This window comes from Neodiprion fabricii, chromosome 4, assembly GCF_021155785.1.
Source record: "Neodiprion fabricii isolate iyNeoFabr1 chromosome 4, iyNeoFabr1.1, whole genome shotgun sequence".
NCBI classification, from domain to species: Eukaryota; Metazoa; Arthropoda; class Insecta; order Hymenoptera; family Diprionidae; genus Neodiprion; species Neodiprion fabricii.
The window spans coordinates 31,962,065-31,989,596 of NC_060242.1; the positions used below are offsets into that span (position 1 = coordinate 31,962,065).

General features: G+C 38.8%; 1 protein-coding gene and 1 long non-coding RNA gene across 9 annotated transcripts in view; both read right to left on the reverse strand.

Annotated features, from left to right (window-relative positions):
* The window catches only part of LOC124179780, a 32,743-nt gene extending 27,153 nt beyond the window's left edge, over positions 1–5,590 (reverse strand). The window contains exon 1 of the long non-coding RNA XR_006870150.1: positions 4,566–5,590. This is a non-coding gene — a long non-coding RNA (uncharacterized LOC124179780). The remainder of the gene's footprint in view (positions 1–4,565) is intronic.
* A 3,020-nt stretch (positions 5,591–8,610) lies between these two features.
* On the reverse strand, positions 8,611–27,451 carry LOC124180962 (ubiquitin carboxyl-terminal hydrolase Usp2-like). 8 transcript variants are annotated; one of them, XM_046566971.1, is made up of 7 exons: positions 27,131–27,451; positions 19,339–19,636; positions 15,912–17,289; positions 11,648–11,743; positions 11,141–11,493; positions 10,313–10,638; positions 8,611–9,768 (listed from the first exon to the last, which is right to left on the reverse strand). In XM_046566971.1, the coding sequence occupies exons 2-7, from the start codon at positions 19,632–19,634 to the stop codon at positions 9,452–9,454; spliced, it is 2,766 nt and encodes a 921-aa protein (XP_046422927.1). In that variant the 5' UTR covers positions 19,635–19,636; positions 27,131–27,451; the 3' UTR covers positions 8,611–9,451. The 8 variants fall into 8 exon arrangements, with proteins under 8 accessions (XP_046422927.1, XP_046422928.1, XP_046422926.1 ...); XM_046566972.1 differs by having other exon boundaries at positions 27,119–27,451; XM_046566970.1 differs by lacking the exon at positions 27,131–27,451 and adding an exon at positions 26,372–27,039.
* Between the last annotated feature and the right edge of the window lie 81 nt (positions 27,452–27,532).

The following is a 27,532-nucleotide window of genomic DNA, read 5'->3' on the forward strand; positions in this document are numbered from 1 at the left end:
GGCGTATCATCGGCAATTCAAGTGCAAAAATAAGTCAAGCCGGACGGAGCCAGCGGCACAGCGCGTTACGTATGGCTTGAGTAGGCTATAATCGCGCCTCGTGTTACTACTATCGCGAAATTGAAGTGCTATAACGGTTCGTCAAAAAATTGATTAGCCTTATAGAGTTTGTTTTAATTTCATTTCTAACCGCAACGTAATCGTACAATACGTACAAAAGCTGTTGTAATGTAACGTATGATAATGTTAAAAAAATTCTGGATCGCGTTTGAAAAATAAGATTAGAGAAAAATGCGTCTATGCTTTCATCTGGCATACGTATGAATAAAAAAAAATCTACCGTAATTGGAATTTTCTTTTAATTTTGATAAAGCCTTTGCAATATCATATAAGAAACAAGGCGTAATAAATATCGCGTGTGAAATATTCTGCCTTTTCCGTTTCTGTTCACATCTGCAGTACGCTGCACATAAGAATATGCATGCAGTATACAGATACACGGGGACACATGTCTGACAAACGATGATCTAATTGTTCTGGCGTATTAAAATATGAGTTCAAACTACTTATCGCGAATATCGATGTGTTATATAAATAGAACGGAGGTGTAATAATCGAGAAAAAAATGTTAATGGCTGTACACCCAGCGCGTTTTACAAAATGGTGGATTTTACTCGTGGCAATGAAAAGGAGGAAGGGTGGATTGAGAAAACCACCAATACGTTCCACGTATACGATATTACGGTAATATTTGATACGAAAAATTCTATAATTAAAGATTTATTCGTCTCAATAACCGAAACTTCGTACATAATAATCAGGCCATTTCATTCACTTTCATTCTTTTTTTTATTTTCCCCGAAAGACCACGAATCGATCATTCACTTGCAGTGTCAGATTAGCGTCGTTCCGACTGAGATATAACAGAGTTCAGACGTTTTGCTGTTTCATTTTTGCAATGTTGCGGAAAGCCCGGGGCTCGATCACGAGTCATATGACTTTCACATTTTTCTCCGTAAATAGTCCAGCAGTCTGATTATACGATCTTAGGCTTGCCGATGAAACAATCATCCGATCGCACGTAATCGAGTGGCGTATAGTTTAATCTCGAAGTCGCGAAAATGCGCGGCGAATACCGCGACGGTGGTCCGCGTAGGCCTAAAATTCAACGCGATCACTGATCACCGTACGCATGTAGAGTCGTGCGATACGTACGACGGTTCGCGTATCTTCGCTCCGTTGCGAAAAAAAATTTACAACCAACGCGATCAGTCCATGGACTCAATTGGAACCACGTTTCCCGTGTGTCATTTTTTTTACGTAATGATTAATATAAGCGTTTTATTTTACACCCTGCAAGCTGATTGTCGCGTTATTGATTGTCATGCGATTCGTACTCTCAAAGGTGACTAAAAATATTTTTGCTCCTTTCGTTATGGCTCGTTTACAGAAAGAGAAAGAAAAAAAAAACGCAATTGGCAACGTTTACGTCGAGAAAAGTATTTCTTAAATCGTGTTTCGCTGTTTCAAAAAAATTGTTATTTTTATTCACCTTGTAATAAGTAGACGAGAAAAATAATGATTCACTCAGCTCGAGAAAATTCTTCTTTACGTACTTCTATCATTATAATATCTAAATTTTGCGGAGTAAAAACCGAGCCGGTCCGACAAGAGTAAAATTTTACGACAGAAAATTTACAAAATTAAAGAGCACTCCAAGTTTTCTTGGATAAAATCTCAGTCCTATCGGAGTGGCTCGGTTTTTACTCGAAAAGCGTAAAGTTTTATTTTACTAAATTTATACAGTACGGCGAATAATTTCTTCAAATTGAAGACAGTATTTCATTACATTTCAACATTATTATCAATCGTTCTTCTGAAATCGCAATTCCATCGAATAATTCATAGCATGCAATGTCAAAGAAATAGCTGCAGTTCGTAAGAACCGTTGAATGATATTATATTATAAAACAAATAAGAATTTTCTGAATCAAAGTAAAAAATTCGGATAAATTTTTTCGTCACATCAAAGATTCGCAAACTGAACAATATTTTTTCCAGATCAGTACCACCGCAGCCGATTGCATAAATTTCAAACTGTGAAATGGAAAAGAAGCAAATGAAAAAGAGAGAATAAAAAAAAAAAAAACTTACAGGACATACGAACTTCGGCACATCTTCCAAATGTTTGATAATATCGAATGATTTTTTTAATTAATCACCAACAATTGTTACGAGGTGAATCGTAGCTGATGGCATCCGTTCAATTCTCACCATCGCCGACATTCACGCGTCGCATAACGCGTTAGCATGTAATACATAAAAATATACAGAAGCACGTACGGTACGATTTTGTGGTAAATATGCCGAGCTCACGTACACATCGACAGAGTGCGTAGGATAATGGAATAATTAAAACGAAATTCATCGGCCGTGGACACGTGTCACCTCCTGAAACGACCCAACGATTCGTTCGATTTTTTTTCTTCATCGTGTAGGCCTTATTATACACGGCTGGCTATACGTATCATACTCGCAGTTCGAAACTTCTCCACGCGACGTTCACGAGCCATTTTGTATTTTTTTACATACATTATGTACAATTTATGTTACGAGACAAAAGCTCAAGTTCTTCTATGCAAAGAATATTGAATCACACGGTGTGCGCGCCGGTAATTTTTATTTATTCTGTTTTTTTTTTTTTAAATCAATTTTTCCTTTCTTCCCCGACCATTTGCGATCAATCGTCGACTCGATTAATTGAAAATGGATACGCGAGCCATGCTGGCCAACGACGCGTGACATATACATACGTGTAACAACGTCCGGTATGCACACATATAATGATTTCGATGCACGACTCAAGCTGTTTTAAAATGGCGGCCATAAGAGCCGACGGTTTGAATTTTATGGAAAACTTGACGTAGCGTAAGCCGTCTCGTCTTATAGCTTCGTGGCTTCGGGAGATTGACCTAACAAATGGAAAGTATAAATCTACACAACTAATGACGATCCTTGGCAAAAACCCACGCAACTACACAATAGTCGATAATTTTTTGGAGATTTTATATTCCGAGCTCTGTTTCGCGCAACGATTTCATAAACGTCAATCTCGTCCACGAGCGTCGAGAGACGTTATCACGAATACGTTTTTAACTTTTTTTTACGTTAAGCGCGTCGATTTTTATTTTCTACAAGTGTACGTTGTTACTATTACTGTTGTTATTTAAAAATTGAGTGCATTTTCTGCACGGTACGTATACGTGTATGAAAATAATTACGCGTGCGTTAGAAAAGTGGAGAGGTTGAGAGAGAATATATATATATGTATATAATTCTCTCCGTGGAGTAGACGGCGAAACGGTGTTCTCCTCTCGGTTATACAGTCGCGCAGGAATATGTAGATAGGTATTTATAAAACTAGGAATAAGCGAGTCAGGCCGACCGAGCATATCTCGAAACCATTATGTGTGCACGGACACCAACGAGAGAGCCGCAGGACGGTTGGAGACCAAGTTAAGTCATGATCCCCACTTGCCAATTGGTACCGTTCAACAGTAAGAATTAAAACGTCGAATTACCGAGCGAATTTATACTCGCTACGCGTAATGTAGTAACGGAGAGAACTCGAGGAAACGGGGTGTAAATGGAGGCCACGATTTATACCCTGTGTGCTAATATACAATGTACAACAGCGAGTGAAAAACTGTGAGAAACGTGTAAAAATTATCGAGTCTCAAATATAATATTCGCATACGCGCAGAAAATCAGCAAGCTTGGCGATTCTGAATATGTATGTATATATATTATACGTACATATATACATATGTATATCTTTTTCACCGCTGTTATAATCAGCGTCAGCGTGTTTTATTATATACATTTATTTCGATAAGCAAAGCCAATAACCGACACGCTGTGTTACGAAAGAGATTTTATTAATTCCTAGCTTAGATTATGACAATAGATGACGATGAGTTGTCCATGCTCGCGTTGAACCGCGCCGATGTCTGCGGATTTCAACGATGATATTATCTTCGACGTCGGTAGACATCTCGACGAATTTTCTCGATCCGGTTGCCTATCTCAGGACATTGGTCGCCGACATGTCCGGTGAACATATTCGGTTATGTGAGATGTAGTTCTTTTTTTTTTTTATAGTTTTTGCAAAGGAAAACGTAACGACCCATTGGCACATCTCGCGGTATAGATTCATCGATCAGTCTTCTCGCAGCTTCCGTTCAACGTGTAGGCTAATAAAAAGTATCGCGAGTTACGAAGAAGCGAAAAGAGATGCCTCGCGAAATTCGGTGTCTCGAACTTTGGTATAAAGTCACTGTACCTACAGTTGGTCGATATGATCTACCGATTGATCAGACAATTCTAAAAACGATACTGAAGAGAGAGAGAGGGGGGGGGGGAGGAGAGCCAGAGAGAGAGAGAGAGAGAGAGAGAGAGAGAGAGAGAGAGAGAGAAAGAGAGAGTGAGAAACTGATGAGACTACTGATAATGCGGAGTAAAATATAATTTTTTGATAATTTCTTTGGTATGCGTGAGTATTTTACCTTGGTTTGAAAAATTTGCTTTTCGAACGTGTGCCTCTGTCCTCGGTTACACACGCGAAGAGTATAGAACGTGGATATTGTGAGAGAGAATCCTTGTCCCAGACTCCAGTCTGCAACCAGCCAGCCAGAATCGCCAGTCTGCGTAGCGAAGAGGAGAGTATATCCTATAGGTATATCTATGGACGGTTCGCAGGTCGCCGCTCCCTGAGAGATCACTGCCCTCATCCGTAGTCGTGCTGGCCTCTTCGTTCTTGGTTTTTGCAACAGGGTTTAACGATGAATCGTAATCCCCCGTCCCGGCGTCGAAACGATCGTCGAAGAGTGTTCGAGGTTCCGGTTAAAAGAAGTTATATTTGATAAAATTTCAATTCAATCTGTGCGTGGGTATTTATTACTTCATTTTTTCATTCTTTCGTTTTTTTTTTTTTTCTCTTCTCGTAAATGAGAATTGTGAATTTTTTCGTCTTTTCATGTGTTAAATTCATGTTCTCACATACGTATTCCCGTCCTTTTAACAGTACTCAGTATTTCCGGCCTGAACCCAAGGCACTCGGCAACAGAGAGCGGCAGCAGCAGCAGCGAGCACGCGAAGGCAGCAGAAACACGGCACACAACGACTGCTGGGGCCTCTCCGAATCCGTTTCGGTGTTAAGCTCTGCTGCTATTTTATTATTTTATTTCTCTATATTGAAGCGGAGTTTCAGCGAGGTTCCCGGCTCGATTTGATAGAAATATGCGGGCCCGATACACCAAGATTAAATACCCTGACCCCTGGCGATCGAGGAGGACGTCCTTAAGCCCAAATAGCACTGAAAATGGTAGGATTTTTCGCGGGAGGTATCCCCTCCGAACAGCGGCGGCGGCCCGGCGAGGCAAGCGACACTCGCGAAATATCACTCACTCTACCAACACTGATGCAAACGGCGAATCTCCCCCCTCCTAGGCCGCCCCGTCGCAACAGGCAACGTGTGCTGATACAGGACACCGTCGCCATCTGGTCGAGAGGTGAAGAGATTATTCGCGAATGCGCGATTTCTCGTTTTCGCGAGTCGCGCGCGACGTTTGGAAATCAAGCTGCTACGCATTTTCCCCCCTTGGTTTTTCTCCGCCACGGAAACTCGGTGCGCGATGCGCTCTTTCCTTTCCTCAATTTATTGCTACAGGCTCCTTTACGTAAAGCTATCGAAGGTCTTTTCGTCCGTGTTGAAACTTTTATATTGCACGCGAACTACGTTACTTCCAATTTTATTCTGTACAAGCGTGACGTAACACAACCGCGACCACGTGTAGACCTGCGATCGTATCTTCCTCTCCCCCTTGTGCGATCCGAAGATAGTCTGTTCGTAGATCGCCTTCGACCAAAACTCGAAATACTAATATGATGGTCCCAAATACGAGCCCTACCTCTTTCTCGTATACTTATTCGCATTAGCTAACCTCCTCGTACACACCCCGGCGTACATGCCTACGCAACCTATACATACCATACGTTATATCTGTACACTAGCGTTAATTTGCTATAGTATATTAAAACTCGAAATTAAATTATCGTGTAGTCGACAGCTGATCGATAAGAACTATAATACACAACTTCCGCTTGGGTTTTTTTTTTTCATCGTTGCTTTTGTACCTTCTGTTTCGGATTTTTTTTTTTTTTTAACACTTAACGGGATTTGTTGTCCAACGACTTCTCAAGGAAATATTATTCTTGCCAATATAATTTTTACTACTTCCACTTTTGGTATGCATCGAAAAAACTGTTCGTCGTCACAATTTCTGTAGCATATACATGATATAATATAACGTGAATTCGTCTGAATCGATTGGTTTATTTCAATACACTTTGTATTTATGCGAGCAAAAAAAGATGTAGTCGAATTCTTGTAATTCCGAAAATATAAAAATAATTTACGCGTTATTCATGCTTTTTCCAGTCTTCTTCTTTAAGAGGGTGATATAAGTCAGTTCTTACCGACTGCGTCAAATGTCTTCTATTTTGGCTAATATTAGAGGTTATGCATCGCAATGTAAAAATGAACGTAACGGCCGAATTCTACATGCAATTCTGAATAAAAATACAACATGCATTTGTTAGTTTTACGCAAAAATAACTAAATGGTACGAAAAATACGAAACCGTGATCGCGATTACTTATTTTTCGTGCCATATCTTTATTTTTCCGTAGAAACAAAATGTATTTGTTCGTTATTGTACAGAATTGTATGTAGAATACGGTCGTTATACCCTCTTTCACATTCCGATGCATAGCCTCTGATAATAGGCACAATAGAAGACATTCAACACTGTCGGTAAGGACTGACTGTGACATTTCCTTGATTACCATTCCACGTATTCGCCAGAGCGGCTATCTCACGCTGGGATCCATTTTGGTGCCTCCATACTTTTTCACGTTTCTCGCCGCTGACCTAGCTCCATTGAATTTATCTATACAACTGCGTATTTTACTAATAGTTCCGGCTAGAAGCGATTACATGATCTCTTGCTTGATCGACATCGATTAAGGCTCGCAAATTGATCTACGCTGTTTTGTTTCATTATTTGATTTTTTCAATAAAAATATACTTGATAGTAAAGCACAATAGAAATAGCATGTTATATATATCTCGACACCTGGAATCATGCGTTCCTTCGTGAAAATAGTGGAATTTTATGTAGAATTTTGAAAAATGAAAGACTGTAGTACAAACGATTCCGCATTGACTGGAACTAATATACACGTGCACGCACACAATGCATACGTACATGTAGATACATGCGAATTGTTCAGTCATAGATCAACGAACAGGTGAAACCGTGTGTACAAAGGATGATCAAAATCGTGAGAACTTGATTCTCCGGTTAATTTCCGCGCAGGACGAAAGCGATTCATTACTTCTACTGAATTCGGCTAACCGAGCATAACATTGGTCATCATTTCAGCCTTTTTCGAGCCACGTGTTAGGTACGCAGCAACGTAATGTCCGACGATATAAGTTTCAATAGGTCAAGTACCGTTTCCATGTGTGTTCTATGCATATTTTACAGAGAAAAAAAAACCAAAAAGGTAATCAACCGAGACGAACAAAAAAAATTACGAATAGTTAAAAAATTAAAGAAGAATAATATATCTTTGCTTTGCTGAATAACCACGGCTAACTGTAAAATATTAAAAGACGTGTGTTCACATTAATTGCATTAAAATTAGTAACCCTTGTTTCATATTATCACAATATTATAGAAAGGGAGAATAATTTGGCGATGTACCTATCGAGTTACCGCGCCTTAATAGTCGTCAAACTTCATCAGTTTGAAATCTAGAACGAGGTGGAAACTGGCCTCCGTAATTGTTTGCGGAACTAAGCTAGAAGCAGCGGTACCGCAAATGTAGTTTAACTATACAACTATTAATAACGTTTTACCTTGACGTGTGTCACATATACGTGTAACTGTTAATAACTACACGTTTTCTCCTTCGGAACTGCGACGAATGTATCTTACAGCGTGTACAGCCGATTATTAGGGTTACGCTGTACAAAGAAGGATCGTTAACGCGAAAATAAATTAACGATAAATTAAAATATGCAATGCAATATTGGTCTGCAATGGGAGAGCATTATCTCACAGAACCTATTTAGGTCAAATCAAATTTACGTTATTCTCGGGTTAGAATAGTTACCTGTCTTCAGTTTCACGATTTTTGTTTTTTATCAAAAACAATTTTTTGTACAGATTCAATCTATAGATATTAGTTGAAAACTCATTACATTTTAACGTTCAGCTTGTTCTTCTTCTTTCATTGAAGAATTACAAAAGTAAAAGTTGCGTTGAAATTTTCCGTTCCCACAATCATTCGAATAACAACGGTAATAACATGCGTGAATCGATTATCGCTGCAAAACTGTAAGGTATTTTGTTCTTTCTTCGTACGAATATTGCAGAGATATATCCAAGAACCTTTTTTCTTTATTTGCAATAATCAACTTTTGTTAGGTTTTTATTCGTAATGTATTAATATACGTATAATAATATATATTATGTCCATAAATATCGTATATATTAATATTTTTATTTCCATAGTCATTACTCTTTTTTTTTCATCTGTTTTCATAAATTAAATAAATAACTCTTTGACTGCAATAATTAAACAAAATATTTTACAAAAGTAATCAGATCTAGACATATTAGTATAAACTACCAAGAGAATCGATGAAAAGGGGTGTGAGGTATAGGATAAAAGAACTAGTTACGTCGACAGCCTTCAAAGCAGCTACCTATACACGGGTTATCAGTTCGATAAGTTAAAAATTTAATAGACAAAGAAAAAAAATATATATGTAACAACTTAAAGCACGTAAATTCAGTTTTGTAAGGATTTCAATTACGTCAAACCAATAGCAAAAATCAATGGGTCGATTGAATAATTATTTCGTCCCTAAACGACAAATATAAAGTCCTGCATCAGGCGATTTTCAGCAACGAATCAATGTTCCGAATCCGAAACTTGACAAATTGTATGAACAAATAATTTACGCCTAATTCAGTCTATGATTTTTCTTTTTTTTTTTTTAATTTTCTCAATTTTCATTTTTTTCTTTTGGTTTCTTTTACACATGTCCCGTCATAAAAAGTAGCGTATGTCAATAAATGATAACAATTTAGAACGTGCAAAGATGACCCGATAATTATTATGGTTAAAACGTTTTGTATAAAATAAAAATGCTATCAACCGCAACGAATAATAAATAAATATACAATTAAATTCTTGCAACTTTACAGTGTTGAGTCGCTTGTGATTGAAAAAAGAAATTCTACGAACCAAAGATGGTATCGGGAGGTTATGAACCTGAGGTACTGAGAGGCAAGGTGGTTCTAAGCGTAGCGAAATGTTACAAATTAGAGCTATGTGGTTGTTGTTCATAGAACAATACGTATCCCTCGCTGGAGACGACTGATCTTGCCGCTATTGAAGACACTCTGCTGTCGTTGTACTCATGCCACTCTCCCGAGTAAGGATGTTTACAATAGGCAGTATAGTGCCCCGAATAAGTTGTCCCCGAGTGATTTGCCACTCCATATAAGTTGTAGGTACAACCGGCCACTCTCGGTGCAGAAAAGGCACTCAGGTCCAAACCGGTCAGTGGAAAATCAACTAAAACGTTCAATTTACCACGAAAACGTTCCATGGGGGAGAAACGTTTCAAATCTGATCGTTGATTACGGTTATGGGAAAATCCGATATAATGAATTTGTCCTTGGAGAATAGGGATCAATACAAAATTGGCAATAATGAAAAATTCTGCAACAAATGCAGTTAATTCAACAAGAGTATTGATAACATAAGAATTTCACCTGAAACCTGATTTATACCTATATAAGCAAAGTATATAAAATCGAGCAATGAACAGATATTTTTCTTCCCATTTCTCTTTTTCTCCAGAATTTTCTTCTTTCTTTAGAATTAACAACGGCAATCGAGTTGTCGAAATATATCCGATACTGATATTCATAAATAATCGATTGGTAAAGTAGATCACGTCAGTCTCAAAAAATTATTTGATGCCTTTACCAACAGTTTTCAAACTATTGGCTACCTTTGATTACCCTTGTCGGTTCAATATTCTAACACATAAGAATCTGAGTCAAATTGGATTTCGCAATGCAGGTAATGTAGTGTTTTACGCATATCAAAATGTAAAAAGCATTATGTGAAGATACTGAAAATTCCAAAAACGCGTTTAAAAGGATACGAATAACCAATATCTTTGGAAATTTTTGGATGCTGAAACTTTTCGTGCACTTTCTTCTCATCTGACACTTGGAGCAGGTCGGCTTTTCGTCACCGTCAAGTACTTCCTCCTTAGTAAAATGCTCCAGACACTGATTCAGCTTTACTGTACCGCTCCTCGTCGGGATGGGCAAACTCAAGTCCCAGAATGGATCCAAAGTCACAGAAACGTGACCGCAGGATGTACAGTGCAACGAGGATCTCAGCTGTCCGACAAATACGTCGACGATCGTGCTGTCTTCGTTTCTTAGATATCGCTTCCAGCTTTCAGCAGCTTTCTGGCTATCCCTGCAGTGAAAAATATTTATAGATAATGAAACAAGACTTATTTTACCATTTGATACGTAATAAACAATTCAATTTTACTAGTGACGAATAATTATTCAAATGACGTATGAAATCGATCTGTATATTTCAGTTGCTTTGGTCTTTATTATTGGAGAGTAATCAGCGGCAGTTCCGAACTTTCTTTTTTAATTCTCTGACTTTTCTGTAACCATAAGATTCAGTAGTTATGCATTACGAGCCAAGAAATAATTGTGTCCGATACACTCAATGTTCACATTATACACCTGCCATTACGATTGAATATAAAATGATCCAGGGATCATGACATAAGCAGAATCTCGGATCAGACCCGTTTTCGTTGAAGTTGAGATACAACTGAAAAAAATTTGAGAACTGCAATCTAAATTCGAAATTTCCAAAAAAAATTTCTAAATGTATCCGAATTTTCATATTTCTCACAACCCATCTTCATTTCTTCATTTTTATAGTAACGTCATCTTACGTGTAATGTTCGGGTATATCCGTGTGAATGGGCTGCGGTTTGACGGTGACCCTGTTAACATCTTCGTGCAGTCCTTCGAGAAGATATCTCAAAAACTCCTGGGCGTCTTGCTGACTGTAGCCCATAAAGCGAGGAGCGAATCTCTGGATTTGAGATTTGAGGGAAGTTGTATTGACAACATGCTCTCCACCCACTTCCCAGAGTTCTTGTATCACCTGAGAGAACGCCTTGATCAGGGCACCCTTCATGCCTGATGTCGAGGTGTTGATGTCAGCTAGATACTGCTCGTTTACTAAATACTCCAGCAGTGGTCTCGTGTTGCTCAGACATTGGATCACGCTGTTCATAAAACACTGAAATACAGTCATTCATATAGATGCCCATTGTCTTTGATTCTTTTCAATATGAATAGCAGTGAACAGTCATCAATTGCATAGTTCACGTAAGTAAAAAGTTGTATAATATTGAATGTAAAGAATTTTGCATAAGGTAATGGGCAATACTAACTGTGTTTCCGATGTTTCGGAGGCCGTTCAATCCACATCGTTCGTCTCGAGGAGTCTGCAACCGGTTGCGCGGTGCCCGAATCGTCGGACTTCCCTCCTGTAATTGAAATGATATTTTACAAATTATTATTATAATATAATAGTTGGTAAGTTAGAGTATTCGAATGACTTATTCTCGTTGAATTTTAATTTTTGAATAGTTTTTTTCATTACATAATTCTGTATAATGTACATTGGCCTACAGTCTAGAGTCCGTGAAAAAATATTTACGTGTAATATCGGTAATGTCTCGTAATGTTCAGTGCACAATCGGAAGAAAGACGTAGAACGTGAAATAACAGTAAATTACAGATATTTTCTGAAGTTTTAAATGTCTTTCGGTAAGTTTTTCGCGCATGTATTAATCTTCGATAGTGTCAAAGGATAATGGATATGGATATGTGTTACTCGATAATAATTGTATAGAAGGCGTTAAAAAGCATGAGTTAATGTCTGTTTGTGAGTTGAAGAACTGAAAAAACACGAAGCAAAAAATAAGGACGCTGCATCTTTGATCAGATGCAAGGCAGAGAAATAAAAATTTATAAATAATTAAATTGCATACCTTTTATTTCTATAGCTGTCACATAACAGCGCTTTGGTGAAAACTTGACTAATACTTGTGCTGAATGAGAATGTATATTGTACAATAATTCGATAGTTATTTTTATACAACCAGTTGTTTTCAATTCGCTCCCCTGTTTTTCGACGATGTTTTATACTTATAACTTTGGACGCTACATGCGCAACTTCATCAATATTACAAAATCTCATCAATTTATATTGCATAATACGAATTACGATTGATATCGATAACACGATAAAAAGCTATGGAAAGAAAAAGTAGAAAGATACGGGCAAGGTTTAGTTATCGACTTCAAAAATATTACAGGTGAATTATAAATACAACATACTTAAGCCTTTAATTATAGGGCGACGGAGAAAGTAAAACTGTATCATTATGTTATCAAATTCATTTTCTTATCAAACGATTAACGTGGGCCTACTTGACCATGCTGATTAAATTATCGATGTAAGTAGTGGCTATTGACAACTACCGGGTGACAAAATATCACAATCCGTATAAAACAAAGAACAAAAACCATAGTTCGCACGACTATTGCCCTAATTTTTGGAAATTGAAAACAATTAACTATCAATACACGATGACCCAAAAATTGAAATACTGCTTCGAAATTTCATCTCACCGATGTACCAACCTACATTGGCAATAAAATGCATGTTAGATATGCAGTATAGATAGAATAAGAAAATGCAACTACTGCAGAAGCGCAGGTAAAGTGTGAAGCCTTCGTAGTTCCGGTGACGTTATAACTTGGCAGGATTCTTCGATTTTATGACCGTTAAAGTTCTATACAGTACGTAAAAAAAAAGTAGTTCGTAACTGGATTCAAACCTTACATCAAACTATTGAATGAAAAAATCAAACAGCAATTGCAACAATTTCATAGGCCTAAAAATGCGAACGAAGGGAACAATACAATCAAATAACTTCTTTACCCTCACCAGTCGTCTATAATTTTTTTTTTTTTTTTGATGCAAAACTAAATAAATAAATACAATTAAATTTACGTCAACGACATCTTCAAATTTTCGGAGTTGGTTCCATCTATCGCTTAAATTAGATATGCCCGTCCATCGATCGGTTCAATTCCTAACATATCACCGATTAAGCGCGAAAAGAGAGAGGTGCAAACAGTTGGACTCACCTGTCTGTCGTATGAGTGCGAAAATCTGCGATCAACGGCACGTGTTTGCGTCGTCGTTGTCGCGACCCGAATACTAGCGTAATTAGATCTTACGTAATTGCAGTGGGCAACAGTATCAGCAGCGCAAGCAGCAGGAACGGCGACGCGTTTGCGATTTTCGAGGGGCGCCGCGACGCCAAGCGCGAAAGCATAACCGACGCCAAGTGCGGCGGCGGTCCAAACGCACCACAAACCCCAACCCACGAGTTCTACGTAAGCCAGTTTAATATTTTACTCGTATTGAACCCCCGGTTTTGACGACGAAGAAAGTATTAAACTTAAGAAGAAGGATGGAAAGTCTTCTGTTCTTTCATCACATCTTGAGCATTCGTTCGTTATAGTTTTGTTTTTATTTTTTTATTTTTTTTTAACCCAGTTTAAAAAAAAATTCTAATTTGCCCCGAAATCTAGGATTGGGTATACATATAAGAACAAATACACGGTGCACCGACACCGACGCAAATCTTATAAAAGCATATAATTTCGTCCGACGCGAACCAGCGAACAAACTCACTTCGAATCCTCAAAGTCTAAAAGCTCAACGATCACCAGCAAAGTAGTAGTCTATTAATAAATCTTACTACTTGACGGGAGGACAGAATCATCGCAAAGCTCTGGTCACTCTGACCGAATTTTCGACACTCCCAGTGAATTTTTTCTTCGCCTCTTTCATTTTCTCAGATAAAATTCTACCTGCGAGCTAAAGCTTTACTGTCCTTACGTTTTATTATTTTTCGCAATTTGTAATTCGTTACAAATGAAACGACCAACAGAAGCTGGCCAGCAATCTTATCTTTCTCTTACAATTAGTTGAGAATTTTTCTGATCAACACGTTTTACGAGTTTTTCTACATGTTAAAGTTTGCAATCCTATTTGAATGGAGAGTTCTACTATAAATGAAATAGAAAAATGCATCGAACTTTCAGAATTCTCGTTGTTCGATGTTTGGCTTGAATTCAATCTCTGTAGTCGTTTCTTCAACAGCAGCTATACTTGACCCAGTGAAGTGGCGAGCTGTTCTCCCATGTAGGTATACTATAGTTCAATAGAATACATGCCTATGCGGACCACCGCTCGTCCGGATTTGTCTACACTCTACTATATATGTTACGTATACATTATACACGTGTAGAAGCTACTGGCATAAGCGACGAAGAGGAGACAAATAGTGTCCCACTGTTCCACTAGTCGACACAAGAATTATATTTATATATCACAGAGCGAACCTTTCTAAATGAAGTAAATGATCGGACCAAACGAAAGACACGTGTGCTCGTCGCGAATATAGTAGCCACTTGATATTTATGAGGTGGTTGTGGGGGGCTGCGCAGCAACGGTATAATCATCAAGAAAGAAAAAAAAAATAATTTAATGAAACGCTCGCTACTCCGAGTGTTCAATATTTGTCGTTCAACGATCCGATTTTATCGGTTTCTTATTAGGCCGCACAACGAGCAATCTTATAATGCGAATCGAGACTTTACATCGGAACATACTTCGCAGCATAAAGTTTTCTGCACCAACCAGTTGACTCATAAAGTTTATTATAACTAGCATAAGTGTGCATTTACACCTACCTACATGCTACATCAACTGAGCAGCTATTTTCAATGCGCAACCTACATATATCTTATACCTGCAATACCTTGCCCGCCGTTCTGTTATGCACGTTAGATATTCAATCCCGGGTCTTAAATTGCGTAAAGATACCCTGGCAGAGAAGTAAGGGAGTGAAATAAATAAATAAATAAATACAGGAACGCCATGATACTTATCGATTATTTACACGTTCGTCTACGACTTTTCTACTATATATCATTTAGTTTCTATTCAATCTTACCATAGAAGTAAAGTAAAAGCCAGACGCTTCCGACTCTAAGGGGTCCGTATACACCTTTACGGAAGTCAACATGCTCATGGGAATTGCATTCGGAGTCTGAGATTTTACCGAATTGATAAATTTTCGGAAGAATAAAAGTTATGCTAAATATACAACAAGTACCCAGCATGGGACTAACTTGATTTAAACTTTTCAATGTAAATGAATTTTCCAACTTCTTCGAAGACTCAATAACAATAAGTGAACACTCTCAAATGTGTAAAAGGAACAAAATACAACGGTCGCGTACAAAACTTGGTTCTAGATTTGCTACGTATAAATTGACGTAAAAGTTACATAAATTTCTTTAGAGTTCAGTCCAAAGTCTGAACCTCAAAACAGGAAACAGAAGAAGCATTGAAAATGCTTTGTATGCCACAGTTACCGGATCTTTGTTAGATACATCCAACGATTGTTCACCAAAATTTTGTTCAACAAATCCGTCAAGCGTATGACGCATGCAGCACGGACAAAACGGAGGATCGATAATGTGCAGCAATGCATTAAAGGTGTACGGAACCCCTTAGACGACCACAGGACAACAAACAAACCAAAAAAAAAAATCCATGTCACTTACGATTTGATCGTTGATACCGCGATAGATGTTTTGATGGGTGGCCGCAGTAGCCGTTTGTGAGTTATTTCCAGCAATTCCGTTTGCCGCGTTACTGGTACTTCCGTTACCGGGATAAGTGTCACCCCGTCTCGAGGTGGAAGGTAACGAGGATAAGGACGAGGTATTATCTCCGGCGTGGTTCACGCCGCTGGGTCGAGAAACGACGGGTTTTCGTACCGCGGAGTTGAAAGCATTTACCGGATCGTTTGAAATGGTATCCAGTAAGGAGGCGGCGTTATCGCCGCTACTCTCATCGATAAGGCCACCACCGGATATTATCCCTAGCTCTGTATCAGAACTCGGATCTTCGGGCGTTAAAAATCCGTTCAAACGATTGGTCGCCGTTGAGTTTCTTCCACCGAGCAAACCTTCGTCGTCTTCGGCTCCGTGAACTCGGCAAGTTCCAGCCGCGTTCTCGTCATCGGCGTTACGATCGGCGTTATTGTTGTTCGTTAATAGAGTGTTAGTCAATGAATTGTTAGACGTGTTAGTTACCGGCCCATAAATACAAACCGAGTTAACGTTCACACCATCATCATCAGCGTCAGCATCGACGCCATCGTCAGCGAGACAAGAGTTAGAGGGACGTGAATTGGTTTTCTGTAACCCGTTTGATTCAGGGATTCTCGAAGGGCACGTAGCGGCACCATTTGCCTCGTAACACCGTGTGGTATTAATGTTAACGAGTGCAGGCGGTTGCAGCCTGGCAGCTCTCGACTGCAGACCCTCGGTACAATTTCCGTATTCGTGTTCGTATTCGTATTCGTTGTTGTTGTTACTGTTACTGTTATTGTTGTTGTCGTCGTTCTTAGGCCCCTTTTGCGACGTCCCCGTTACCTCTGTCGCCGCGCTGTCCGGCTGCGCATGATTGCTGCCAATCAGGTTGCTACCGATCGGAGATCTTCTCAATGCCCTGGGTGGTCGGCCCTGGAGCAGCGTGTTCGAGGTCGTCGATTCGTTGCCGGTGAATAGATGGTTCTTCGCGCTGGACGCGTTTCCCCCGACGATCGAGCTCGAGCTCGACGAATGCACCCCAGGACTCGTCCCCAACGATCCGGCGGTCCCGTATCCGTTGACCGTGGCTTTCCCGATTCCGTGTCGTTCGTTGCTGCCCGATATATTTGGCACGTAATTAGCCGGCGAATACTTCGCGATAAGGTCCGCTGTCGAGGCCGCCAAACTGCCTAGGGTTTCACGAGCCTCGCTGTTTCGCTGATCCCTCGATGACGAGGATGACGAGGAATATCTACCAGCACCCGACAACACTCCGCTTCCTGGACCACAACCACCACCACCGCTGCCCGTGTCCGAGTAAGACGCAGACGAGACTGATAGCGACCTGCGAATAAAAGCAACCGTTGCGAATTACCACTCTTCTCTATACCCAACCGACCAACCGCCCCCCGCCAACAATCTTTCGGGCCGATGGCCAAGGGCTCCCAGTAATGTTACGGCTGCACTGGTTATGCAACCCGCTCAATGTCTACTGGCATGCATTCGCGTAAGGGTATATAATAACCATTGCATACGTGTGTGTGTGTGTCTGTGTGCTTGAGATTACAAGAAATTTTACACCAACTTGCCACTTTGACTTTTCCGACTCGTGGTATCGGTGTAATCGTAAAGGTATACAAAAAACAACTGCTCAATATTCGGATACAAACATGTAATTTATTGCTTGATGAAAAGTAAAACTCTACCTGTGTAAAAATATATAACATCGTGATCAAGAACCCGAAGCAAATCTGCAAAACAGTTTAATGGACGGACAAAACTGTACTGCACTATGGACGTATGTATATGCATAGGTAGATTTATTCTCGACGGGTATACAACGTAAAATGTAGTTTTACTGCGTTCGTGCCGGTAATTGCGGTACCTCCGAGTGAGAGGAATGTTACGGTGTAAGAATGTATTTTTTTACGGTATAAGTTTCTCTGTACCTTGTAAACATGTTTTTACGCACATGCATATCGTGATCCAAACATCTATTAAGGACATTCTGAATAAATAACTACATAACAAAGAATAGACAACTGTACGATATAATTTAAACAAATGCGATCATAATTTGATCGCCGTATAAATGAGGTCTTGAGGGTGAAAATTGGAAAACGAAAATTGGTTGATCGGAATTAATTTGTAAAGTGGCCGAACGAATTTAACATAAGCCAGAAGACGTTCTACGATGCAGAAATAATAATCTTTATTCTATCTATCCCGTTCAGTGCTTGCCAAAAATATTTTTGACCGGAAGTTTTAAATCTAGGACGTAGAGGCTACATTCACTGCAGTGCGTAAGGCCGTTCCAATACATGAAATTATACGGCCATGTTGCAGCGGAAATGTATGTACATTGTGCATATGTGTACCTAGTTTTATTATTACACACATCGAAACTTTCAAGTTTATTTTATATTCCCTGTTTTTCTTTATCGCATTTTCTTTTGTCCTTATCAGTTTTATTTATTCATTAATATATGTTTGATATTTATTCCGTCGGCGTTGATGGAAAAACGATCGTCCACGTCGCTTTGACCGACGACTTACGCGACTGAATCGATCAGCGGATTACATAAAAACGTTTTGAATTCGTAACCGAGTTTCGTTGCTGTTTCTTTTCATGCATCGGGCAGACGTTTAAAAGTTGTTTACTCGTCGGCCATGACTATGTGTAGATAATCGTGTCATTCCGGAAAAATATGTGTGTATTTACTCTCGAGGAAATGAAGATTAAATCTTTTTGTTTCGGGAAAGCAAGTACTAGAATTGTAACGATGCTTCGAATTGGGGTGTGAGCCGTTAAACGAATTCAACGAACTCGGCACCAGGAACACTGAGGCATCGATTGCATCGTTTACTCTCGGATAATATCGCGTGACTCAGCTGACCTAAATTTTATATGAAAATCTGTGGTACATTAGAAGTCGCATTATCCAGAGGCGAAAGTCCAGGAAAATACGAAGTTGAAGTTCGTAACGTTATCGTAACGAAACATTGGGTAAAAAGTCACTATTTTCTTAATTGTACAATAATTTTGAAGTAACTAAGATTTTGCGATATGGTCGTGTCTTGTTTGATTACGGTTTACCGAATATCAGACAATTCCAAAATCGCATAATAACGATTTTTCCTCAGCATGAATCGTTACGATAACGTTACTAACTTCAATATGCTATGGGAAAACGTGTTTGTTGAACAAACATAAAAATGGAATGGACCTGAAAAATTGAAATACTGTGTAGATTCGAAAAGATGATTTTTCAATTTTTCTTTTTGTTTTTTCTCACATCCAACTCGAACACACAACATTTCGAATAACAACGGTGACAAATATCGACAGATTTCACAGCAATGATAACGGAATAAAGCAGAGATTTCAGGTTACCTGGCGGGTGAACAGAGGCGACGATAGTCGCAGGAAGAGTACGAGCTAGATCGATGAGTGGAGCCGTACCCGGAACCGGAACTGTAGTAGTTGGTCGAACGGTCGAAGGAACTGGTAGATCCGGAAGTTCTGTACGAGGAGGCGAGCTTTGACGATACAGAACTGCCAACCCCAGATGTTGTGGTGCTCAAACCGGAACCGCTAGAATATCGCCTGGGTGACAAAGGTGTGGGCATCGCGTTCGTGCTGTACGATACTGCAACCGCGCCGGCATGCCCCCCTCTGTTGTACGCCATTGCTTTAAGCCACGAACAATGATTTCGTTTATATTTCGAACATAGACAATGTACATTAGACTGGGCCAAAAAAATTGACTATTTTTTTTTTTTGAAAAATATATTGAGAATATCATTCAGTATGGCAAAAAAAAAATTTCATGAAATTTTAAGCCCTTAGTATTAACTTTAAGAGGTCTATCATCGCTATTTTTGATTTTTAGTAATAATTTGATGTTTTACGTCAGAACTGTCGAAATATTGAAGTGAAAAAATTTATGTTCACTTATCCCTTTATAAAATTAAATTCCCTACAAAAAAGGTCTGATTATAGATTTTTGTCAGACAAGCCGTTTCCGAGTAATTAAGCTTAATAAATTGATATAATTTCTCGATTTGACTCTTTTTATTTGGAATTTCGTGACTAACGAATCAATGAATGTAAAGTTAATATTAAGGGCTTAAAATTTCATGAAATTTTTTTTTTGCCATACTGAATGATATTCTCATTATATTTTTCAAAAAAAAAAAAAAAAATAGTCAATTTTTTTGGCCCAGTCTAATGTACATACATGCCTCGAGGTATACTCGTACGTGTGATTTAAATCATTGAATGGTCAAGGGGTTGTTGGTTGGCCGGAAACTGATTCGTTTCAGTCGTTTCATTTATACGAATATAAACATTTTTTAATTAATTTGTACGAACATCTGTTTGAGATAATGAACAAAAATTATAGAATGTACAACAATTATGAGCAAAAGGTTAGATATCGATGCTTGATTTCACTCTTGTACGATGCTTCGTTTTATTTCGATTAACTAACAATGAAACACGTTTTTTCCATCAGGTCGGCATCGGCGAATATTTAAATTTACAACGGTATGTGGATATTAATTATGACGAAAAAGTGACAATACTTACTTAATTGAATACTGCCGTGAAAACAAAGTCTAATTCAGTAATTGTGTAGAAAATATAGTTTTCTGAATTAAACAAGCCATCGTAGAGACGCGTCTATCGATATCTAAGTTTCTGTCTATAATTACAGTAATTTCTATTTTGGTATTTCCAAAGAGCTTTCTTAGCTTACGAATATGACAATTTGATAAAACCGCAATGATTTTAGGCCAATCAACCCCCGCAAATGATCAGACCAAAAATATAATTTTCATGAATTCACAATAAGTACAAGGAGGAAGAGGAGGGACGGGATGCGGTTAAGAAACAATCAATGCGAAAACAACCTAAATAGGGTATTCCATGCCAACTCGACTACGGTCTAGTCCTTACACGGAGAGAAAAATCTGAGAAAAATTACCCTGCTGTTACTATAATCGTGATGTAAAAGACACCTAATGCAGTTTTGATTGATGCAGTTACAAAAATTATGGGTTTTTATGAAAAAAATTACTACCTTGCTTAGAAACTATGTATTTCGGCAGCATAAAATTTAAAATGTGACGACGCATTTTTCTGATGCAGCACCGTAAAAACTGCATTAGGTGTCTTTTACATCACGATTATAGTAACAGCAGGGTAATTTTTCTCAGATTTTTCTCTCCGTGTACCACGTCTCGGATCATTTTTGACGTATGTAACTAAAAACTTCTTTTTCACTGATACGTTCTTTTCAAAAACATTTACACTGTATTTTGTTCATAAAATTGTGGTATCAATAAATCAATGACAATATGCGTTTATTAACAATAACAAAATCTTTTGATGATCGGTTTAATAAGAAGAAGATACAGAAATAAATTCCGTATTTGACGTAAAATTTCGAATACTTGGAAAAACTTTTAAAATTCAAGAAACTTTTTATAATTGATATATAAAAAAAAAACTCGGAGAGACCTACAAATACAGTTCAGAACTGAGACAAAGATACCCAAATATATAAATCCATGTTCAAATATGATCCACAGATCAAATCCGAAGTGATTATAAAGCTAAGGCGATGGTGAAGTTGGCACGGAATGCCTTGCATGGCATATAATACTCGAAATCTTTTTTTTTCGATATCATGATAATCCAGTAGGCCAGCTTTTTTATTGCGCGGATTACGATTGCTCGCCGTGGGATTGTCCAGGAAATAAGATGACAAAAAAATAACTATAATATACAAACGATATTAATAATTATATAGATAAACGTATGAGACGACGATCAACGCGTTGACAGACTAGTATTTAAGAGACGATCCGTTATTGGCTGAGTCGTTTTCACAATCGTACGAACTGTACATACATGCGATTCACCAAGCTAAACATCCACTTCCGGTTTCAACTCATTCGTGCTTGAACGCTCGCTCGCTGTTACGGGATGATTAAAATCTGCTTCCTGATACACCGTTTTACAGAATATAATAAGGCAGCGAATGCCGTGTCAAGTCATAATGGCTAAAGTATTTTTATGTAACACCAGTATGATTTACGCGTCTGTTTTTGCCTGCGTTGATCCTTGCGTAAAGTAATCGTTTCTGCGACGGTACAAAAGAGAGCATCCGAGTGAAACAAGTGGACTTTTCCGCCCTAGTACTAAAAAGTGTTTATATAACGAATGATTTTCGAATGTTACAGCATATAATAACCATTCGTCGTGTCATCTTTTGCTTAGAAAGAAGATGTACAACTTCAACAACAGTCGACTAAAAAAATAACTGGCGTTGCGATAATTTTATATATAAACTATACATCAGGTGTATACAAGAGTTTGAAGCAAAGTTAATACCAGAATATTCGCAATCGGATGTATAATTATGTAAATTCTCGCATCATCTTGGGGTCAGCAAGGATTTTATAAATATGATTTTAATTGATTCGATAATTTCAATGTTCACAAAACGAATCGCTAAAAATAACCCGTGGAATGTTCAACGGTCTGGCGTAAGCAAAAAATGTGCAGTAGTTCACTGCTACACGTGTCTCGCGCGCTAAAGTGCGAAAAAAAAGTAATCAACGAAGCGCTTGTGCTGTAGGTGTATTATATGCGTCCACATACCTATAAAACATACTAAATGATCGAATGAGCGAAATACATATACATACCTACCGCGATGTAGGTACGTACGCGTATAAGGTAAAGTGATCTAACAGGAGATGAAAAAAAGAAACAGGCAAAAAAAAAAAAAAAAAAGAAAGGAATACAGTCGAGTATTCGAGGCAATGGACATCGCTGATGTTATAATCATGTGACAAAAATAGAAATAATATCCCTATATATAATGTGATTTACATGTTTTGTATATAGACATATCGGTACGTGTAATGACTGTATACATATACGGGTAATTAATTACAACAGCAAAGAATCTTTCTTGCGTAATGAAGAGATTAGACGTTGTACAAATCGTTCCATCCACGTGTTATCTATTCGTGTGTATGCGTTATTAAGAAGAAATATGTTTTTTTTTCCTTTTCTTACTCTTCGTGACAACGTGTAGCAAATCAAAATGATAATTGTTAAATCGTTGTGTATCAACGTATTTAGTGAAAAGTGAATTTAGTTATCATATACGTACACTGAAAGAAAGCATTTAACCGATAACGATAACGGATTGCGTAATAAATATTACGGCGTTCGTTACATGGGCTGAGAATCAGAAATTTGAATTTCAGTTTAGTAGGAAAAAAAATTGAAATGCAGTTTGAGGTTGAAAAATAAAAATTCTGAATATTATACCCATTTCTTTTGATGGATTTCAATCAATTTCCGGCACAGCTGATCACGGTTTTGTTACTTTTCAAGAATCAAGTGGGATACGCAGATATTTTATACACCTACTATAGCGTCGTCTCTAATTAGAGCGCGGCGGTATTTTGTTTTGTCAAATCCGAATTCGGTACAAAGATTAAAAAAGTGATCGCAGGTTTACAGCTGCCGGGCAAAAATTCATATCACGCCGGAAAAATCAACAATATTCTACACTCCCGAAATTTTTATCTTATTTTCAATATTCCAGGTTCTTCGCAATCGAAAGTTAGCCGTAAACGCGTTTGTTATACGCTGTGATGATTTTAATTAACGTTCACTTGATCAGTTGGTTCTACAACGAGCTATTATAGCAGCTGCTGCTCTCCTTCTAACAACTCACGTACTTCTATGACGTTTAGTTCCAACAAATTATTATGTAACAATAGACGATGAAAAAGATTTTAAAAAGAGAAAAGGCAGTAAAAAAAAAACATTACGAACGTACGTATAATCGCGTACTTGTGATTCTGACGTATAACGAATTGTAATTTAGGTGTGTCAATGACGGCGGACGACACGTGACTAGACGACACAGCTGCTTACCTCATACATCAAAGGAACATTGATGCATGCGGAACACGACTGTGACGTTATTACATTGCCGCTTTGAAAGAACCGCAAACGAATCGAATAATGTTTATGATTCCCGTTACAAAAGAATTTTTTTTTTCGCAATAATTCTGAATCACAATATGTTTGCGGCTTTGGTCACGTGTCGTACGAAACCCAAAATTGAAGAAAAAACGGGGAACATAGCGGACCAAATGGCGTAGCAGCTTAAATACGTTATAACGCAGGCACAGTCGTATACTGACGAACTCTAATTGTAAACGAGGCAGAGAGAATGTTTCAAACAATTTTCTCATTGTTTGGCAGCTCGCCATTTTTCATTTTAGACATACCAACGAGTATCCGTCTACGGAGAACGTCATACATGTAGTATAACTTCTGCACGAAATTTTCCAACAAATATTATTACCGCGCGTTTCAGTCCCTGCTATGTGCAAGTTTTTTAAAATTCTCGTTTGAAATACCAATTGCGGTTCGCACGGCTTCGAGTTTTTGCAATACATACACATATTACTTCCCTGTCAATGTTATTTATGCTCTCGACATTTGTGCAACGTTTTTTCCTCTCTCTTTCCTCATCTATTTCTCAACTTCGCACGTTGCAAAAAGTTATGGCAAATATCGCGGATAACCCGCAGAGAGCGATATATTTACGTTCGATATATGCGAAAAATTTCTATTTCAAAATAAAATATCCACACAGATTATACACATATGAATTGCAGAGTCCTTCGGAAATGATATAAAAATATAAATTGAAGTCTGCAGGCTCGATTGTATACATAAATTTTCAAGGTATACGTCAAAAGATGGGAAGAAAAAATTTACAAATACATTGGCAACAAAATTTCTTTGAATATATCGAATCATTGGGTGTTAGAAACGTTTTCGCATTCTATCGAAGATCACCTGAAGCTTGGGTATCAATCAATGTTGATATAAATATATATAGTCTAGGAAGACGTGAACGTGTATAGGTAGAAAAAAAAATCTGTAAAGTTTGTGAAATTCTTGATATACGATTATAAATTAAAATAGTACATAAGATCATTTCATCATCGCAAAAATATCGTTTGAGATTTCGTATGTGACGATTGTGAAAAAAAAGAAAAAAAAAATTGAAATTTCGCGACTCACGTCCTCCAACACGTGTCTTCTTATTATTCTTATGCATAAATCGGTAGCCCTCTTTAAACACGTCCAATTTATTACTTACGTGCGTGGGCGATAAAGCAGCTGATTGACGCTCAGATAATTAAACGCTGTTTGCATTTAGATACGTACAACCATCGTGAGATTATGATAAAAATCCGCGGTAACTTGATTGTTGTAATTAGTCGTTGCGCAAGGATCATTTGCACTTGAGCTTTGCACGGCTGGTGGTAAACAGCAGTTCTCACAATTTTGCAGAAAGGATGAGTAGGATGGTTAAAAAATTGTTACATCATGGGGTAAAAGAATGAAGCTGACAATCAGTTACGCAAACGCAAATATATGTACAAACATTGTATGCGTATATACGCCAGGGCGGTGTTAACACAGGATCACACATACGACATACGTAAATAATGTATATACGTAGTTTCTACAGGCTCTTATTGAAAAACATTACCGCTCCCGCAAAATCGTACACCCACCCTTGAGCGGTCGAATACCTTTCGAGATAACAAATACGACGATAAAAATAGGCATTGAAGATGACTCGACAAGAAATTCTCTTCCGATCAGAGAATCGGATTTCACTATTCCGGATTAAACTCGAGAAACTCGCGAGGATATATTCGGAATTGGGGGATTTATTTATAGCGTATAATGAAAAGAAAAGTGAGGAGAATACGTGAAATTCATTTCTGTACTCACTGTTGTAATGAGAAAAGCGTTAAATCGATGCTGCTACCGTGAAGCAATGACGGCGGCAAATTAATGCTATCAGGAAGAGACAGTAGTCAGTCGGCCCACGACCACGTGGTAGGCCTTCAAGGGTCACGCATACGTCCGCGCATACGCGACCCTCCCTCGATCCCCCCCCCCACCAACCTGACTCTGGATCAGGGCCGGCAGGTGTTTCAGTAGGCCTCGATAAAATGATGACGCATCTTGCTAACTTTCGCTATCCTGGTTACCTTCCCTCTCGCACTTTGAGGTAAGGAAATACTTCGTCTCGTAAATTTGCGTACCGTGTCCTCGCGCACGTACGGGATCGAATCCCGTGACTTACTGAGCTCGAGTTGTTAGCTGGGAATATTTGAGTTAGCTAGAGCCACCACGCTTCTTCGGTTCGTACGATTCGCACGGGTTTTTTGAGACTTAAGTTAAGCCAACTTCTCCGGTTGCGGTGGCCGAGCGGCTGTCTCTCTCTTTGGCTATAACCTATACGCCCACCGCTAAACGAGGATGGAAAATGGGCAACACATTTGCCGATGAAAATACTCACAGAAAGTTTTTCGACGTGGTATTATTCCGCGGGTTTGCAGCTTTCCTTCGGCTGTCTATGATATCGCGCTAAACGCCGCGCGGTGTCTCGACGACGTTTTTCTCTCGCGTCACTAGAACTGCACTACTATCGTCGTCTGGTATGTAGCTACTAACGTAGAGGTACTGCTAGCCGCTGCTCCATTTGACAGAATATTCCAGACAGCCGAGGTCATTTCGAGAGCGCGGACGTTTCTTTTATTCTCGTCGTGGTTTTGTAACGCCACTACACTTGGGTAGGAAAGGAAAACAAGGGAAAAAACCAAAGAAACAGCAACGAACGAAGATTAGTAGAGCCTGGGTTAGAGAAGATCGGGAACGGAAACGGCCAGTCGAGACCTCCGCGAGTCGTTTCGCGTTGCCTGGAGATTCGCCGTGACGTGACGGGCCAATTCGGAAGCTGATGACGATGACGTCACCCTGGCAAATATTTAGATTTCAGCCGACCCTGAGGCGAGGACAGGAGTAAGAGAGAAAGAGAGAGAGAGTCGACTGCGGAGCTTGTTCTACATAAGCGATAGGGTGAACATAACCGCGATCGATTCACACAACCCATCGGCAGCGTGCGTGACGAGCAGGCAAAAATTCACCAACTTCACTCTGTTATAAAACATTTTCCCAACATTTCGTTCGTTGAAAGTTATCCTAGACAATCGATCAATCGACACATAACGAAGCACCGAATCTTTGCATCACCTGTTATATTTACCTTGTGTTTTATCTTGTGTTTTTTTTGATTTTTTTTTTTTGTTTGTTTACTACTGACACGATCTCCGAGGCCCGTGCGTTCTTCGAAAGTCCCGGTAAGGTAACGAGATACACCACCGCCGGATCACCAGCAACGTGTGTGAAAACAATATGGCTGCTACGACAAGGTGTCGGTGCCGAATTTCTGTGTTGATAATTCACCACGTTTCTCCGTTGCGACTTACACTATCTCTATACCCCTGCTGCCCCTCCCGCGGGTATTCCTTCTTTATTTCTATTTCCGCGCTAGCGCAGAATCACACCAAGTCAAGCTACCCTACCGACGCTGCAAAGCAGACTGCGACCTTTCCACCCAGGCATCCAAACACATCTAATATGCTCTGCGCATGCGCAGTGGCGTTTTTTTTTTTTTTTA